The 17,817-nt window shown below is 50.6% G+C and overlaps 1 protein-coding gene across 2 annotated transcripts in view; it reads left to right on the plus strand.

The window, feature by feature from the left end:
• The first annotated feature begins 361 nt into the window (after positions 1-361).
• The window catches only part of VIPR2 (vasoactive intestinal peptide receptor 2), a 70,417-nt gene continuing 52,961 nt past the window's right edge, over positions 362-17,817 (plus strand). For both annotated transcript variants that reach the window (XM_086685085.1, XM_086685094.1), the window contains exons 1-2: positions 362-557; positions 2,643-2,742. In XM_086685085.1, coding sequence (XP_086541211.1) covers positions 495-557; positions 2,643-2,742 — 163 coding nt within the window. In that variant the 5' untranslated portion in view covers positions 362-494. The remainder of the gene's footprint in view (positions 558-2,642; positions 2,743-17,817) is intronic.

Genomic DNA, 17,817 nt, shown 5'->3' on the forward strand with positions numbered 1-17,817 from the left:
CACCCCCACCCCTAGCCCCCTCCCCCGGCTTCGAAGGTAGCACACGCACCCTAACTGGGTTTCTGGACACTTTCCTGGGCGTCTTTTCGCTTATTATTTAACAGGGAGGACACAAGTGGGCGCAAACCCATCTCGGGTCACACCTGGAGCCTGTTCCCAAAGGGGGTCACTCCCCAGTGGCTCTTCCCCTGACCTCCCCACTTGGGGTCGGGCGGGCACTGCGAGCGTCCGGCCCCCCGCCGCCATCTCCTCTCCGCTTTCCCAGCGGCTGAAGGCGCGAGCGGGGGCAGGGGGTGGGGCGGTGAGCGGGAGGAGGGGGCGCGGGGCGGGGCCGCGGGCGCGGGGGGCGGAGCCGCGGGGCGCGGGGAGCAGCCGGGGCCGGCGGGGAAGCAGGCGGCAGCCTCACGGCAGCTGCAGGGCGCGCGGCGCTCGGACCGCGGGAGCCGGGGGTGCGCGCCCGCGGCTCGGCCCATGCGGGCGTCGGGGGCGCGGGGATGAGGGCGCCCGCGCTGCTGCCGCCCGCGTTGCTGACCTGCTGCGGCTGGCTGCTCGCCCCGGTGAGTGCGCCCCGCGACCCGGGTCCGCGCCCTGGCTCCCCGGCTGCGCTGCCCTCCCGCGTCCAGGAGGTGGAGGGTGGGGGGTGGGAGCTGGCCCGGAGACCTCCGCCCGCCCGCGCGCGCCCCGCCCCGGGTCTGGGGGAGCTGCGGACCCTTCCCCGCGGCTCAGGGAGATGCGTCTGTAGCCCCGGGTTCGCGGGGCGCGGGACCCAGCTTCCTCCAGGGCGCTGGTCCCGGCGGAGCTGCTTCGGCCGCGTCTTCCCGAGGCGCGGGGCGCCCCGAGCGGGGTCAGGGGACCGGGCTGCGGCCACCTGCACGGGCTTCCCCCGCCGGAGGGAAGTGAGGAGTCCCCCACCTCCCGTAGTTGCTCCGGGGTGTCACCGAGGGACACGCTGTGGCTAAAGAAAGTTTCCTCTCGGAAAAATACCCTTTTCGTCGCTACGAGAGCACAGCAGGAAATGATGCCCTGCAGAGCAGTTTGTTAAATGACTGTATTAGTGGGACATTCCTGTCATTTGAAGACCTTTTAAACAAAATTGTCAGCCTTGTGTCTTGCTTCCCCCGTAGAGCGAGGCCGTTGTGGCCGGTTGAGTGCGTATTGCAGCCGGTCCCGGCCCCACCGAGCCCCAGCCCCTCCTGAGGAGGTGAGGCCGAGGGCGGGGCTATGTAGGAAGGTGGTGATCGCTCTGCTTAGGGGGCAGAGAACCTACTAACTCCCCTGTCTGGTGCTAAGGCTTAGCCGGCCTCTCCTCCCTCAGAGGAAGGCGGTTAGACAAGACCTTTGTTAGTGATTTTAATGCTTTGAAAGAGCCAGCGAGTTAGAAGTACCAGGAGTTATTCTGGCTGATGCAGCTTTCATTTCTAAGATGCCCCAAAGTGAGTCCTTGCTCTGCATGTTCCAAGAATGTCAGGAACCACAGTGTCTTTTTATACCTTGACAAACATGTTTTAAGTCAACATAACTTTCCTAATTCTGAAATGTAAACCATTGACTTGTTCGGATAGGAAGGTACGATCTGTCTGAAACCAGGAGTTTCTACAGTTTGGTGGTTGTCCGGAAATGGGCTGCAGGGAGGCACTTGGTGTCTTTTTTAAAATGAGGGTAGATGTGGTGAAAGTATCAACGTTTCCCTCTTAATTCTGTTCAGAAACTGGATTTCTGGTTAGAGTTCTAGCTGACCTCTTTGATAGTAAGATAATTAAGTATAGATGGCCATAGTATACTACCCAGAGCATGACTCTCTTAGAGTAAAAATAAAATTTTGGTCAGACACGGGAGGGGGTATGCAGCCTGCTGTGTGAGCACTTGGGGTGGGGGAATAAAAACAGAGAACATTGGATTTTCATGAAAGCAAATCAGAGAATATTTTCTTCTAAGGCTGAAATGTGTCGTTTTGTCTTTTCACCGTTAATGGGCAATATTAACTACACCTTTGGTTCCTGCGACCTGTTGGGAGGGGAAATCAACCACCTCTTGTTTGGTGGCAACCACAGTGACGCAGCCCTTCCCACGCTTCGTCTCCCTGCTTACCCCTCTGATCATCCTGAAAATCTCCTTCGCACCAATTCCAAAGTTTCAGATGTGACCTGCAGTCTCTACGAATAACGTTATTCTGATAGAGCTCTGTTGAGATGCAGAGGCTGTGGTCCTTAGGTGAGGCGTGTAGGCGTCTGGGCTAGCGTGTGGGCATTGAGAATGGTCTGTGAGGAGATATGTACATCCTTTAATTAAATCAAGGACCACGAAATGGAGGGCTCCAATACTGAAAGATGATTAGGATCAAAGAGCTTTATTACTGCCAGATTAGTACCAACACCATACAGTGTATGATGTTAGTAAGCTGTTTTCCTGCTCAGTAAAAAAAATATTTTATTAGATTTTATGTTTGTTTTAGAATTCCTTCACAAAGTGAATTTGTTTTCATAACCATGCCAGAAATATGAAGGTGACTGCTTTTAAATGAGTGTTATTTGGGGAGCACTTTGGAACCGAAGGGTGTTTTATTTTATTCTGTAGAACTGTTGTTTGACTTTCCTCTTCTGGTGGAATTTTTAGTCACTTCCATTTTTTTAAACCTTGACCAGGTGAACAGCGTTCACCCAGAATGTCGATTTCATCTGGAAATACAGGAGGAAGAGACAAAATGTGCAGAGCTTCTAAGAACTCAAACAGAAAAATACAAAGGTAAGGTAGTCACGGGGTGAGTGTGATGGTCCTAGCTAGATAACCTGACGGGCAGATAGTTGATGCCTCACTCTGAACATTGAGGTTTTAAGGTCACCTGCGTCTTCAGGAAAAGGTCTGTTTCCACTGTTTTCTAATGAATGCTGGTAAAACTCCTATGAATATTAGGGGCGGCGGAATCCTTCACACAATAAACCTTTTGAAAGAAAGCCGTAATCCTTAATAGTAACGGTGTCCATCGTTTAATATAATAGCAACAGTTACTGAAATAATTTCATGGGCATTGTTATGCTTTGCAAAAGCAACTCCCATTTCTACGGAATGAGTATCTGATTTCTTTCCTTTAAAAACTGTAGTCACATCACAGATTCTTTCTGTCAAATTAAGAATGGTGGAGGAGCGCATGGGTGGCTCTATCAGTTAAGCATCCGACTCTCGATTTTGGCTCAGGTCATGATGTCATGGTTCATGGAATCAAGTCCTGTGTTGTGCTCCTTGGTGAATGCTGAGTGGGGAGTCTGCTTGGAATTCTCTGTCTCCCTGTCTCTTTGCCTCTCCCCTACACACACACACACACACACACACACACACACACACACACACTGACTCTCTCTCTCTCTCTCTCTCAAAATAAATAAATAAATAAACAGTAAAAAAAAAAACCCACCAAATATATTTAAAAAAAAAAGAATTGTGGAAATGTCAGAAATCAAACAAGAAAATGAGACTTGTGTTTTCCCAAAGACGCTATTGTGTCTATCCCCTATTGTGAATACCGTGAATTTGTTCCTTTTATTTTCTCCAGGTCAAAGGACACATGCTGGGACCACATACATTCCAGTTATATAAACTCCAGGTCTATAAACTCAGAAAGGTGCTGTGACAACACCCAAATTATAACAGTAGCAAAAACCTTTTGTCCTTCAACTTTCTTTTTCTCTGTCCATTTTCAAATTAAAATCAAAGTAAGACTATGTTATGTGTTCAAATAGTTTAGTGTCCTGCAGAGGGACTTCAGACCAGAGTTACAGACACGGGCTTTGTTCTAGACCAACACTGCCCAGAAGAAATAGAATATGAACCACATAGAGAATTTTTAATACTCTAGTTGCCACATTAAAATAAGTTTTAAAAATGTGAGATTAATTTTAATATACTTTATCCTAATACTTGTATCCAAGTCATTATCATTTTAACTAGTAGTCAATATAAAATACTGATGAGAAATTTTACATTTTTCGTATACTAAGTCTTAGAAACCCAGCCTGTATATCCAAATACATCCAAATCATTATCATTTCAACTTGTAATCAGTAGAAAATATTGATGAGAAAGCTACATTTTTTGTATACCAAGTCTTAGAACGCCAGCATTTATTTTGCTCTACAGTTTGGACCCGCCACCTTTCGGGTACTCACCACGGCCAGTGGCTCCCATGCTGGACAGTATGGCACCAGACCTCTACTAACATAGACATCCTGTGCTCTTTCTGGTCCCTTCTGGAGCCTCCGCTTGCTTGGCTGAAAAATGAGGTCTGTGACCCCAGGACTCCTCCAGCCTTAAAGATCTGTGATTTTGGTAATGCACACATGGTCCTGAGGCCACATCTTCCAAATGGTCTGGTAGAGCTCTGACCAGAGAAAGGCGAATGAAGCAGCTCAGCCCCACAGCAAATGTGGACCAGGCGTCACTCCTGTGCAGAACGCTATGCTGACCACAAGCCAGGTGTGAGGACAGAGGAGACACTGGTTCGGCCAGCCAGAACCTCAAGATGAAACAGTCGTCATGGCCACTGAGGTCTGTTCCCTGTGGTGAAAATTAAGAGATCTAAGGCAAATAAATGCTGAGAAGAGGCAGACTTAAGAATTGTCTGGTGAGTGGCCAGTGGACCCAGGGCCCTGCAGCTCCGTCCACACTGCCTCCTGCATGAAGGGGGATGGGATGCTGTCTGCTGCATCCTCGGTAGGTGACCCCGGGCTGTCCACAGACTCCTGGAGAGTGGGAACTTCACCCCCTCCCGCCATTATTGCACAGTCAAGTTGTTGACGTGTTCTGAGGCTGCCCACAAATGGCATTCACTCGCTGGCGTTAATTTTTCTCCTGGAGCATGAACAGACCTGCTTCTTCATGTGAGTTCTTCCACTCTTCAAAGGGCATTCGTTCACAGGCTCCATGGGGCCGAACACGTCCAATTCCTGCAGACTCCCCAGGCCCTCTGCCATCCGCTGTGGATACGCACAGACACTCCCGAAATGCGGGAGGGAAGATTGCCTTGACGTGGCTGGCACATGCCCACAGGTTGCACTCGATTTCATGACTGTTGATGGATTGTTTGCAGACAACACACCTGTCCCTCGCGTGCATCTGGGGTCTACTTCCCTCCCCTTGCTTCTCTCACAACTGATGTTTTAGGGAAAAGCTCCTAGAATGCTTAGCGTGGCTTGTTTGTCACTCTTGATTTCCCACATTCATCAAGAACATTTTGTTAACGAATAGAAAACTGGCACTGTTTCAGTGGGCAGCAAGGAACACTTAACATTTAAAAACTAGAATATGGCTCATGACTTCCCTTCTGAGGAATCCCGTCACGGTTGGCCAGGGGCCGGCTGGATAACGGACAAAGCAGGACAGAAGGGGCATCTGTAAGTTTGTGCCAGTGACTCACCTCATGGGTGCTGTGTGGCGGGAAATGAGACTAGTTCAGGGAAGTGAGGTGTTCTGCCATTATGAAATAGGATGTTACGATCCACAATCAGGGTTTTTTTAATATATGAAAGATTCTTTATCCCTAGTTGTCTCACATAGATGGAGTGTGGAATTCATTGGTTCAAAACAATGTCCTTTTAGTTTTACTCTGTTCCAAAGGCACGGGTCTGACCCCTGGTCCCTGGCCAGCCCTTCATGAGTCTCAAGTGTTGGCCTAAGAGAGAGCTGGTGGCCGTGTGGCAGGGCAGAGGCAACATGGGACGGTGGGGATGTTGGGAACTGTGGATGGCAGCTCCTCCTTACGACCCTCTGTTGTTACCGTGAGGAAATGCAGGTGCCAGCCCGCCCAGTTCCCGTGTTCAGAGAACACGGAAATGCAAACTTATACATAAAATATTCCAATTTCTTAAGAGTTTGCAACTAGTTCTTTTAAAAAGTTTGGCAGGAGACAAGCAAACCCCCTCTGGGGCAGACAGACACTGCCTGAAAGCTGTCAGATTCTTGCATGTGACGGTACGAAGACGGGTCAGGACGTTTCCAACGTTCATTAGGGTCTCCTTCACACGCCCTTCCTGCCTTGGTCTTCAGGGTCTCAGAGGTGATCTGTCTGTGACCCACACCAGATGGCTGGACGGCAGTATCTAAGTAAGGGCAGAGTCTTTGAAAATCACTAAGTTCACCTTGACATCAGCGGGAGCAAAGAGAACATGGTAGTTTTAGATAGAGGCCATCACACATCTTCCTTGTGTGGAGTGGTGGAGAAAAACGTCCCTCGGTTTTCTTGCAATGACAAAGTGTGAGTCCTTAGACATTTTCTTAAATTGAAAATTTTTATTATTACTATTAGCTCTATAGCAAAAATATCTGCGTGTGACCCATTTCACCTTTGGGTCTGCAGGAAGAGCCCGCTAACAGGCCAGCTGCCCTTCAGGAGACAGGTGGCATTGTGACAGTCCTTTAGGCCTGGCCACCCGTCAGCTTCTGTAAAGAGAGACAATTTGTGTTCTAAATTCCTTTTTTTCTTACTTTTTGAAATATGCAGACCTCAAATGCCAGGGTTATAGATAGTAATAAGTCACCAGAATAAAGACACTGTACATGAGGTAAGCCAGGAGCAGAGCGAAGGCATTCTGATCGGATGAAAGCGTACGTTTGCTCACTTTCTGCAAAAGTAAAAGTGAGAGGAGACATTAAGTGTCCGTAGTATCTACTTTTAAATTTGTAGGATTCAGAAATTGGTGTGAAAACAGAAACAAAGAAAACCAGCTTTCAGTTATAGTAAGGTAATTCGTATAAATCTGACAAGGAATTCTTTTTATTACATGCTGAATCTAAAACAAACACAAACACATAAATCCAGAGAAAATAAACAATTTTAATTCTAAACCCCTTTAAAGGGTTCACTTTATAAGGAAGAAAAGCTTAGGAAGTATTTAGAGCTTTGCCACTTAATATTAATTCATCGACAAGACTAACTTAATGCTCCTGATAGACGTATGAGGCCTTCCGAGGCCACAGGTGCCTAAAAATACAGCTAAAATCCGGCAGTGCTCCCTAGCGGTGGCCCGGGCTGACCTGCGTGGGGAGGGCATGAGTCCGCTCCTGCAGGCTTTGCCTGTGCACAGATCGGACAGGAACTTCTGTGGGACTTTGTATTATTCCTGCCTAGACCTGGAGGGGTGTGGACTGTGTCTGAGAGGAGCAGAGGTGGCACCTGGGTTTTCCTGGCAGCTCCACCCCCTGAGCTGGACCATGAAGGTGCCGGGCTGAAATGGCCGTGATGGCAAATGTTAACTTAGGACCAGGGCCATGGGAAGCGCTCCACTAGAAGACTTCCTTTTCTCTGACTTTTTTAAACAAAGGGTGCTTACTACGTTAATTTTGATCGATGTGTCAAGAGCTGTGAGGGGTTTGGAGTCCCCATACTTGCAAGCTAACCAGTTGGGCCGCCACGGTTTCACAGATGCCTGCGGGCCTGGGACCCTGGGTCAAAGACAGCAGGCCTGGGACCCTGGGTCAGAGACAGACTTGACCGCTCCCAGCAAACAGGCAGCTGGGGTGTCATGTTCACATACTCCCTTCCCCCAGATCCTGCAGGACTGACGCGGTGCCCGCGGACGGTTCGTGTCACAGCTGAGGAGCCCTCAGTGTCACGGGAGGCTGCTGGCCCTCCGGCCCAGCCTTTGCTCCAGAGAAAGATGCTCTCTCATTTACTGGGGTCAGCCCAGAGGGAGGCACTGTGCCTGTCCGTCAAACCTGTTTCACAGACATTCTCAAAAAGACAGTTGGGACACAACTGTCAGCGCTCGTCCCAGGACAGCGGCTTCTCAGTAGGCTTGAATGTCCTTCTTCTTCTCCACAGCATGACTGTTGTGACCACGGCTCGCTGTCCCCCCACACTGTCCTCAAGGGGGAGAGGGCATTTCGTCCCCATCACGGCCCAAGGTCTTACACAGTACTTGGCATTTAAAAAGATACTGAATAAGATTTGCTGAACAAATTAATGAAAATTTTCACATTAAAAATTAAGTGATATATGCACATGAAAAAATACCATTCAAAAACGTGTCTAATGGCTAATGTTCCCCACTCCAAACCTCCAGCACCCCTCCCTTACCTCCTAAGGACCGTGCGCACACAGTGTGTAATGTGTCCCCGTTTCCCTTTTGTACAGACGTAAGCCAGGCACCACGTACCCATACACTCCGGTCTGTGCTCGGTCTTTCTTTTTGTTTTCAACTTCAGCAATGTATTTGGTCACGGCTGTGTATTTAAATATTCTATTAAGAGATGCATAGTGTTCTAACATACTATTCATCCGTCTGTCCCAGGCTCCTGGGCTTTTAGGGAGCTTACAAGCTGTGCTCTAATGCCTGCATTTGTTCATGTGAATAAAATACTTCACCAGCGTTTGACGGTGGACTTCAAGCCACTGATCATGAAATTGAAACATTCTCCTCATGTGACTGAATAACTTGTTAACAGCTTTCTTATTTCTGTGATGGTTTTCTCACAGAAAATGTAAGTGATTACATCCCATTTTACGTCTCATCTCTTCCTTGCACCTTTTTATCACAAAGGGAACTAAACGCTTTCAGAAAATCAAGTGAGGAAGCTGTCTCTTCTGCAGACTCCTCCTGGATCCCCACCTGTCCGAGGCACCTGTTTCTGGCCAGCGTGGCCCGTGCACAGAGAGCCCTGCTGTCACATGCTTCATCTGCTTTGTGGTTGTCTTTCTCCCTGCAGAGCACGAGCCCTTGAAGAGCAAGCTCCATATTCGTGGCTTTCTATCCCTGGTCGTTACAGACACGCAAGCAGATGCGTAAACAGAGTACCCACCGTCTTCTATTCATGTGGGTCTGAAGGGAGGCATTCTGGAAGTTCACGGCACGGCCAAGGAGAATGCAGCCGCCCTTCTGATGTCAGTGTGGTGCTAGAGGCCCGCTTCTTCCCCCTCCCCTCCCCACTGACATGGTGGGCTCTTGTTCTAGTCCAAATATCTCTTTGGGCCGATAGATTAAATAGCCTGATCTGTTTTTTCCCATTGAACTGGGTCTTTTTTTTTTTTCTTGACTAGATTTCTCATAATTCTAAGCTCCTTAGAATCAGCTAGTAGCCTTGGTTATACAAATAATCAATAATCATTTATTGAATTTTCTGAAAGTAATGACTCTAAGTTTACTTTTTACAGGAAAAAAATCTCACTGAGAAAGATTCTACCTTGAATTAAATTTTTATGTTTAGACTCACAACAGGAATCGTAAACGAGAAATCGGTTTCTCGTAAGTGAGATACCTGCACACCTAGAAGCCACGGTGATCGCTGATCTTATTTGGAAGAAGAAGCCTATAACCTGAGGTTAAATCCCAGGAAGGGACTTCGAAGTGGGCTCACACTGCACTGATTCAGACCAGGGTCACTTCTCCTGTCCTCCTTTCTAAGACCGGCCCAAGTCCCTTGGTGCTGGTGACCCCAAGGCTCAGCTCAGCGGCTCAACAATGGCCTTCACTGCTTCTGCCTCTTTGCTTCGTGTGTTCCCCTCTAAGCCCAAATTTCTTCCTTCCCCCAGATTCTCACAGGACAAGTGGCATGTTCTCCTGCTCTTCTGGTTGGTGGGAATTGGGCTATGAAGCTGGGTTTCTTCTCCAGATGACCCTGGCAGCACAAGTTCTGATTCGACTGACGTTCTGTTGTTTCCCGTTTGCGCACCCATCACGTGCAGTGTGTACAGGCGGGAGTTTCTGCAGCCTGCTGTCTCTGGGGTCTTTTGCCCTGGCATGAGAGCCCTGTGGAGGCCCCCAGCCCCCCCGCACCTGTGCTCTGTGCACACACGTCGGACAGAGCCACGGTTTCTGCCTGGCGCTGGCTGTCCTGGCACGGGGCCAGTGCTGCCATTGGAGGATGGAAGGTAACTAGTATCACTATGGCATGACCCCCTCAGATCCTTGGTGGATTTTCTCCTGCACGGTTTTGATTGTTGGGCAGCCCTTCCTGACAAGGACTTGGAGATTTGAAGGTGTTCAGTTGCAAGGCTCTGTAGGGTTTTCTGGGTCAAGCACCAATTCTGGGGAGCTGCTTTGAAATGCCCTGTGGCCAAGCCTCTGGTTTTGAGCGGCTGCCTTGTATCATGGCATGAGTGAAAATGAGGCTGTCTTGTCATTTGCCGACACATTGGCTGAGTCTGTCTTTCATTAATTTTTTCAGCATGTTTTTATTGAGTGTATACCAGGAAGGAAGGCATGAAGCGAAATTGGATGGAACATGATCACCCCCTCTCGGAACCCCAAATCACGTCCCCAGCGGCATGGGGTGAGCAGGGATAACAGGGCTTTGAGTCAAAAGGCAGTAGGATTTCTGAAGGGAAACCAGAGAATGTAAGCATACAATAACATCAGTTTACTTGGAACCAGAAACTGACAGTGATAGAAAAATGATTAAGGACTTACATCATCTTTACTCAGAGATAAGACAGAGTGAGGGGGGGTGGGAACACTACCAAGAAAAATTGATGCTTTTTGATAATAAGCTAATCAGTGGCCAGTATTTTGCAAATTTACTACACACACTTTATGCACAGCAGTCCTCCTGTTCAGTGACGTCATATGTCCTGTGTCAGACCTGGGATGGATTCACTCCCACCTGGCGGCTCCCAGACACCCTGCCACTAGGCCAAGCCCTTTTGCATCTCGGTATTGCTTCTGTCATGACAGTGAGCGCACGCCCTCTTGTACTGCAGGCGTCCCTTCTCCAGGTTCCTCAGCCTCTTGGCACAAAGGCTTCTGCTGGAGGGACCCTTCCTTTCTGGCACGGATTGATCTGAGAAGCACAGGCTGTGCAAATTCCACCAGTGTGCAGGGCAGAGGGAGGCACCAGGTATGCTGTGTCCCTGAGAGGCTGGGCCATGTCTCAGGACAAAGGAGGCAGGTGTGCACACGGCAGATGTCAGGGCAGCCCTCCATCCTGATCTGGATCAAGGCGCGTCGAAGTATAGAAATGCGAAAGAACATTCGGAGAGTCTCGTCCAAAGTTGGTGGCAGACAGAGCCCAGGTCCCTGGCCTCCTAGTCAAATGCTGTTTTTACAAAGCCATGTTTGGTATCTTAGCGAGAACATGCTTTAGAAAAGGATTTTCCTTCCTCTTTAGTGTCTGCTTCAAAGAGACAGGAGATTCCTTTGACACTACACGATCTATTAGCCGAGACTGTGCCTAAGTCTCTTGAGTGCTCACTTTAACTGTCAGCATGTTCAGCTGAAGCTACCTCTTTGCATAAGGGATTCCATCATTTGTTAAATCAGCATTTCCTTTTCTCTGGCCTACAGTGATGGTTTTGAAGTTTCGGGACAGGACCTTGATTGGTACCTTGTGCCTTTGGCCTTAGTTTCCTCATCACACCCCTGGTGGGGTCCCTCAGTCCTCTGCTCTTCTGTGTGGACATAGGCCTGTCACCGGCTGCTGTGGTCTTTCTGCAGGTGGAGACCGGGAGGTCCGGGATGACAGATCCATGGCCCAGAGCATTCCCAGACGTCTGCACCCCCCTGGGATGGCATGCTTACTGTGACTCAGTCAGCAGTGCTCTGGCAGCCCAAGAGCTACTTCCGAAGACTCCCTCCCTCCTATCCCAGGGAGATATTAACACAGCTTTTTAAATCTGTGACTTCTTCACAGCTCCCTCCTTTCCTGCGGAGAGAGGACAGAGGCCTGTTTGGGAGGGCAGTGGGGGTGCAGCCAGGATGCCTGGTGGGGCCCTGCCCACGTAGCCCCAATGACAAGGGCAGCACGTCCTTCCTACTGCCCCTTCCCCAGCACTTCGGCTCTGTCCTGTGAGCCCTTGGGCTCAGTACCCTGAGACACTAAAAAATCCACGCAAGCCCGTCTGCCTGCTCCTCAGGAGTTCAGAGGAGGGAGTGTTTCCACTGGGGGGCTGGGTGCTGGCTGTGTTCTCAAGCTCCAGGGCTTGGACCAACAGTGAAAGGGAGAGGCACGTGTTGGGAGTGCAGGGCGTCAGCCCGGGGAAGGGCTAGGAACAGGGAACGGAAAACGGAGTTGACCCCCAGCCTGGATTGCTGAGAATAAAGAGCCTACCGAGGGATTCTGGAAAGTGAGCTGCACCTCAGGTAGGCTCTTGGGGCAGACGCTTCTGAGAGGAGTCGTTAGGGTGGCCCTGGGAGCGGAGCAGCCTGCTAAGTGAGTAACATCCCAGGCGGGACATGAAGGTGTCCGCTGTAGGGGAGGAGGGGAAGAGCCGTTGCCACAGATGGTGCAGCCATCAGCCCAACTGCAGAGAGATGGCGACCGGGGAGGCCCTGGGGGCTGGACACTGTGAGTCAGCTGCCCTCCAGAAGTGCAAAAGGAGCCGGAGACAGAGCTGAGGGCCAAGGAAGAGGTGCCTTGGGGTGGGGACCACTGAGTCCACGTGGGAGCCGAAGAGAAAGGCAGAGGCAGAGGGCCGCTGAGCGGGTGGGACTGTGTTTGGCAGAAGGCCTTGCGTGCAGACGCGAGCTCAAGGGCAGAGCTGAAGGAAGAGGAGGGCAGGGAGGACAGGGTGAGGTATCAGGGGCCCCCACACCCCCGGGGGGATGGGGCTGAGGAGGTCACCAGACCTGGACCCGGGGCACTGGCTGGCAGACACTCGTGGGGACCCTGGCGGCCGTGTCGTACCGGCCCTCTTAACAGCTGCACTTCCCACAGCGGCCGGTCCCAGAGGGAGCTGGAGGCACCCTTGGCTTGGAGGAGCAGGGCCGGGCGTGTCTGTGCTTGGGCTGGTTCTCACACCCAGGGTCACACTCCGCTGTGCGCCTGCTGTGCTGTGTGTGAGGACGATTTGTCATGCTCCTCATAACACTGTTAGATCTATGTCCTGGAAGGATCCTGGGAAGTCACCCAAGTCCCGATCATAAATCTGTGGAGGATTATCCTGGGAATAACATGGCAGGAGGCCCAGCATATTAGCCTCTCAGCAGAGCAGTGCCCTGCCCCGCCTGGAGTTCAGATGGTCCCGACTTGTCGAAGACATTGGGAGCAAGGCTTTGGAGAATTTTTGACATTTAAGGAAACAGAGGCTGCTTGTAAACGGCGATAACAGCAAACACTTCAGTGAGTGAAAGGCACAAGCTGGTTGACACGATTTAGCACACGCATCAGTTTCCCTAAACCGACACCATTTTAGGGCCTTACACAGGCTTCTGAAGGCGGCCTGAGGAGGGTGTGGGTGCTGCCCTGGCCTTTGAGGTGTTGGTGGCCCATCCCTGGACAGCGGTGCTGACCGGCGGGTCCCACCCACAGGCATCAGATTCACTCAGGCTCAACTTGGAGGACATTCTGATGTTTGGGATTTATTGGATTTGGCATATTTTTAAATTTTTAAAAAAAAATTTTTTTTAATTTATTTTTGAGGGAGGGAGAGAGAGAGAGACAGAGCATGAGCTGAGGAGGGGCAGAGAGAGAGAGAGGGAGACACAGAATCTGAGGCAGGCTCCAGGCTCTGAGCTGTCAACACAGAGCCTGATGCGGGGCTTGAACCCATGAACCATGAGATCATGACCTGAGATAAAGTCGGACACTTAACCACCTGAGCCACCCAGGCGCCCCAAATTTGGCATATTTTTAAAACACGTGAGTTCAAACTTGATCTCTTTTTTGAAAAATCCTTTTGTTTGGTTAACGGCCTTGGTTAATTCTGGGTTTTGAGTCTTGGTTTAATGTGAGTTTGAGTCCCAGAATATGACTCTCACTAATGGAATCCACCTGCACCACCAACCCCAAAATAAAACTTTCCTGCTTCCAGATGCAAAGTTTCAAAGCGATCTATTATCAAAGTGCCATCCAGCGGCAACGTCGTAGCAAATGGTATTTCCAGACCTTAGTTGTAGTTCACCTCCAGGCTACTGAGAAGGGCATTACTTCATTCGGCACCCTAATTAGACAGAATATTGGGGTATCCTGGCATTGTCTGAAAAATACCTTCCCTGTAAAATATTCCTTGTAGCACCTTAAATGTCTCTGGAGTCCAGGTCGGCTGTGGGACCTGGGTTTTCTAATGTGTAAAATCGAGGTGTCTCACAAGTGACCTACGGAAGCAGTATGGCCCCAGGGCCTCATCCAGGCCTGCTTAGCTGTTTCTTTCAGGGACCTAAGGCTTAGGGACCTGCTTTGTGGACTCCTGCACAAGCCCCAGGAATGATGAAGCACCAGTCCCCAGGTGATGTCTCTGTGGTGTATTCTCCTGCTGTATCTTGGTCAAGGCCCTCCTGGCAGAGGTAACTCGTGATAGTGCAGCCTTGGGAACATAGTAGCTGCTCACTAAACACGGGTTGAAGAAATGAATACTTGTTACTGCAGATGATAAGAGGGCGTGGCTCATGTCAGCTACAAGCCTGTTACATCACGAAGAAAGTGCAGGCTGTTGGTTGGACAGTGTGTTGTTTCGTTTCTGCCTCCACGGACAACAGACAGCTAGGTTGTCGCCATGCCCCAAGCTTGTTCTATCAACTTGTCTTCCAGACCCTTCCGGGAACACGCTTCTGGCGTGTGCTTGTCTTTCACCTACACTGATGGTCTGTGAATGTCCAGAGCACATTCATTAGTCCTGAAGAGTTACTGCATTGGCTACGTCCCCTCAAAAGGCCCCTTTCTGCTGTGCTGCCAGTAAGCATTATTTTCATCATTCCTGATTGCAACATTGTAAAAACATTTTTTAATGTTTATTCACTTTTGAAAGAGATAGAGCATGAGCAGGGGAGGGGCAGAGAGAGAGGAGACACAGAATCCGAAGCAGGCTCCAGGCTCCAGCCGTCAGCATAGAGCCCAACGCAGGACTTGAACCCGTGAACCGTGAGATCATGACCCGAGCCAAAGTCGGACACCTAACCGACTGAGCCACCCAGGTGCCCCATGATTGCAGCGTTTTTAAAGCAGCATTTAGCACCATACCCAGCTTAGCAAATGCATGGATGTATCTTGCCGTATCTTACTGGTAAATATTTTAAGAACAAACGATGTAAATATGCATCCTTAGAACAACAGAAAGAAGGAATCCCTCATCTAGTAAGATTTGATCATCACTTTTCGGGCTCAGATTAACTAGGGTTCTACAGGATTTAGCGTAACAGGATATTTGTAATTGGCCCCCGAACTGGCAACATGCAAAGATATATACAAGGAGGAAACCAGAAACCGAGGGAAGGACTGGTGGGAAAATTTAGGAGTAGGAAGTGTGTTTTGGAGCCTCTAGACCCAGTGGCAGGTTTACCGGTGATTCTGTCCACTGTCCACAGGGCTGGGAATCTGGACCTGCAGGGCATCTCCAGGCAGCTTCCTTTGGACTTTGTCAGCCACACTGGGGAGGCTTGTTTACAGTAAATGCTGAGACAAGCCCAGCACGAAGTGTTCTCTGCTTCTGGCAGTGCTGGAGGGAGGACTGCCGTGTCTCTCCCTCATGCACCCTGAGCTCAGGCCACAGAGACCCTGGGGTCCTTCCTGTGCTGTGTGCTCAGCTCAGGCTCCTGGGAAGCCCTGCCTTGAGTGTCGGGAAGTGGTCTCTGTGTGTATGGGGGTGGTCTCTGAGCAGAAAGTCAAAGCTGGGTAGGGAGGAGAGTGTTAAGTTGTTGCCATTTCTGCCCATTGAAGACTCCAGAAGCAGAATTAGGTCTGAGAGCAGAAATTACAAGTAGCCCAGTTTTGACTGCAGGACATGGGACAAATCTTACAGTGACCTGAGGCCCCGAGGTGGGAGGGTTACTTGATGATGTGCTGACCGCCACTGGGAGAAATTAGAGGGTCCAGAGCTGCCCGTTGGGGCTACATCTGGTCCTTTGAATCCTGGGTGCCCACCAGTATGTGGCGTCTAGAGTGAGGGGAGAATGCTCGTTACAGAGTCTTCCTGGCTCTGGGGCTCTCGGAGACTTGTGTGTGTGTTCACCTGTTCGTGAGCACCTAGCAGGAAAGGAAAAGCTCGTGTCCCCTCAGTGAGCCTGGTGCAGCACGGCCCTGGGGCCAGCTCTGTGGGGCCAGCAGGCAGGGGCTGGGCAGCAGTCGGCTTGTCCGGGGATTCAGGTCAGAACAAATGGCTGTGTTCACAGACAAAGCACTGTGTACAAAAGGTTTCTTCCAACTAAATTGGTGAGTCATCCCATTGAACTTTCAGTTCTTTAAATTGATAATAGGCATGGAGGGGGGCTGGAAATGGGAAACAGATCAATGACTTTGATGACCAAAAGGAAGAGACCATTACATAAGAATTTTAGAGCTCAGAGGATCTGTGGAAAGCTCCTAGGTGGCTGCCAAGCCATGCCTGTCGGGACTCCTCCAGTTCTCATTCGGATGGGAGGGACTGAGAACACAGTTCACACGGTCCAGGCATTCCTGGTGGCAGGCTGCATGGTGAGGCCGCATGTGCTGTGGGGCTCTTGTCTCAGCTTTTGTCTGGTTCATCCTTGTCCTACAGGAACAGAGTGCAAAGCGGGGCTCTGTCTTCAGTCAATAACAATGAGTGAGGCCACTGAAAGCAAAAGGGAGTAGCTGCTTTGGAGGCGTTTTCAGGGCCTATGGGATGAGTCCCCATGAGGGCACAGGCCACTGCCTCATCCCTGAATTCGTCCTTGTCCTCTGCCCAGGAGCCGGCCTGCAGGGACCAGGGGCTGTGGCTGAGAGACAGAAGCCCTGTCCGACTGCACAGGGAAGGAGGGGGTGGAGGTTTCCACCAAGAGAGGCTCTCAGCCTTCCAGACACACTGGGCACATCTGCCCCTTGCCCGCCCAGCCCTCGCTGCCCCTGCCACACCACAGGCCACTGGCTGCCCATATCGGATCAGGAAACCAGACTGCGCCTCAGCCCACAGTCATCAGAAACTCGAGGGGCACAGCCTGCATTTCCCACTGGGCAGGCACGAAGGGACGGCACCCTCTCAGATCAGGTCTGGCACAGGCATATCAGCGCACGGTTTAACAAACATGAGAATTTTGAGTTTCCCTGCATGCTGCACGCTAGACTGTTAGGAGAGGAACGTGGGCACAGTGTCTCCCTTCTCCTCTTTCGTGGGCTCATCTGACATGGAAACATGCTTCCAGTGGGTGTAGAATGCACACCTGGAAAAATACGTAGAATTTTAAAGACATATTTCAATGAGGTGCTTTTACTGTGACCTTAAGTACTGAGAAGTTCTCCGTGGACAGATGCTGGGGCAGTGGGATTTGATGAGGGCTTGGATGTGTTCCCAGTGGGTCTCATGACCTGAGACAGTCTCGCAGCCTCTTGAGGTAGGACCTTCCCACCGCACAGCAGTGTTTCCCAGATGAGCTGTGAGTCTCTTCCCCATAACAAAATTTTGCGTCTTTTAGAATGATTGTCCCACTGACCCTCTGAACAGTCACGTTTCCTACTTTCTTTTTGTCCCTGGCTAAGCATTGGTACTTATTTTGAGGGACCGATGAGGGCAATGACAAATGGAGTGAGAGGTGACATTTGTTTTTAAAGTGCTTTTTCCTATTCAGAGATGTCCAGTGATTAATCTGGCCTGAGTCACCCCAGACCAAAATACAGGCCACAGGGGCTGCAGGGGAGCGGCCCCCCGGGGCAGCCCCTGCAGAGGCCCCACACCCCTGGGCAGAGCCGCCTGCCTGGCACTTCCAGGGACTGCCTCATGGGCTGCTGCCCCCAAGACTGGGCCCCCTGGCTGTCGACAACCCACCCTGCTTAAGTCCCTAACACACAGAGGCTGTGTGGGCCAGGGGTTCAGGCTCTTGTGCCTGCCTCTTCCTCTGTGCCATATACACCAGTGGCCTTTTGGGGTTTTGGTGACACAATGAGGTCAGCTCTGCCGCCATCACCACTAACACTGTGGCCCTGTCTGTTTCTCTTAGTGGCCACATCTGA

Source organism: Puma concolor, chromosome A2 (genome assembly GCF_028749965.1).
Source record: "Puma concolor isolate L17-30 chromosome A2, mPumCon1.1.hap2, whole genome shotgun sequence".
NCBI lineage: Eukaryota > Metazoa > Chordata > Mammalia > Carnivora > Felidae > Puma > Puma concolor.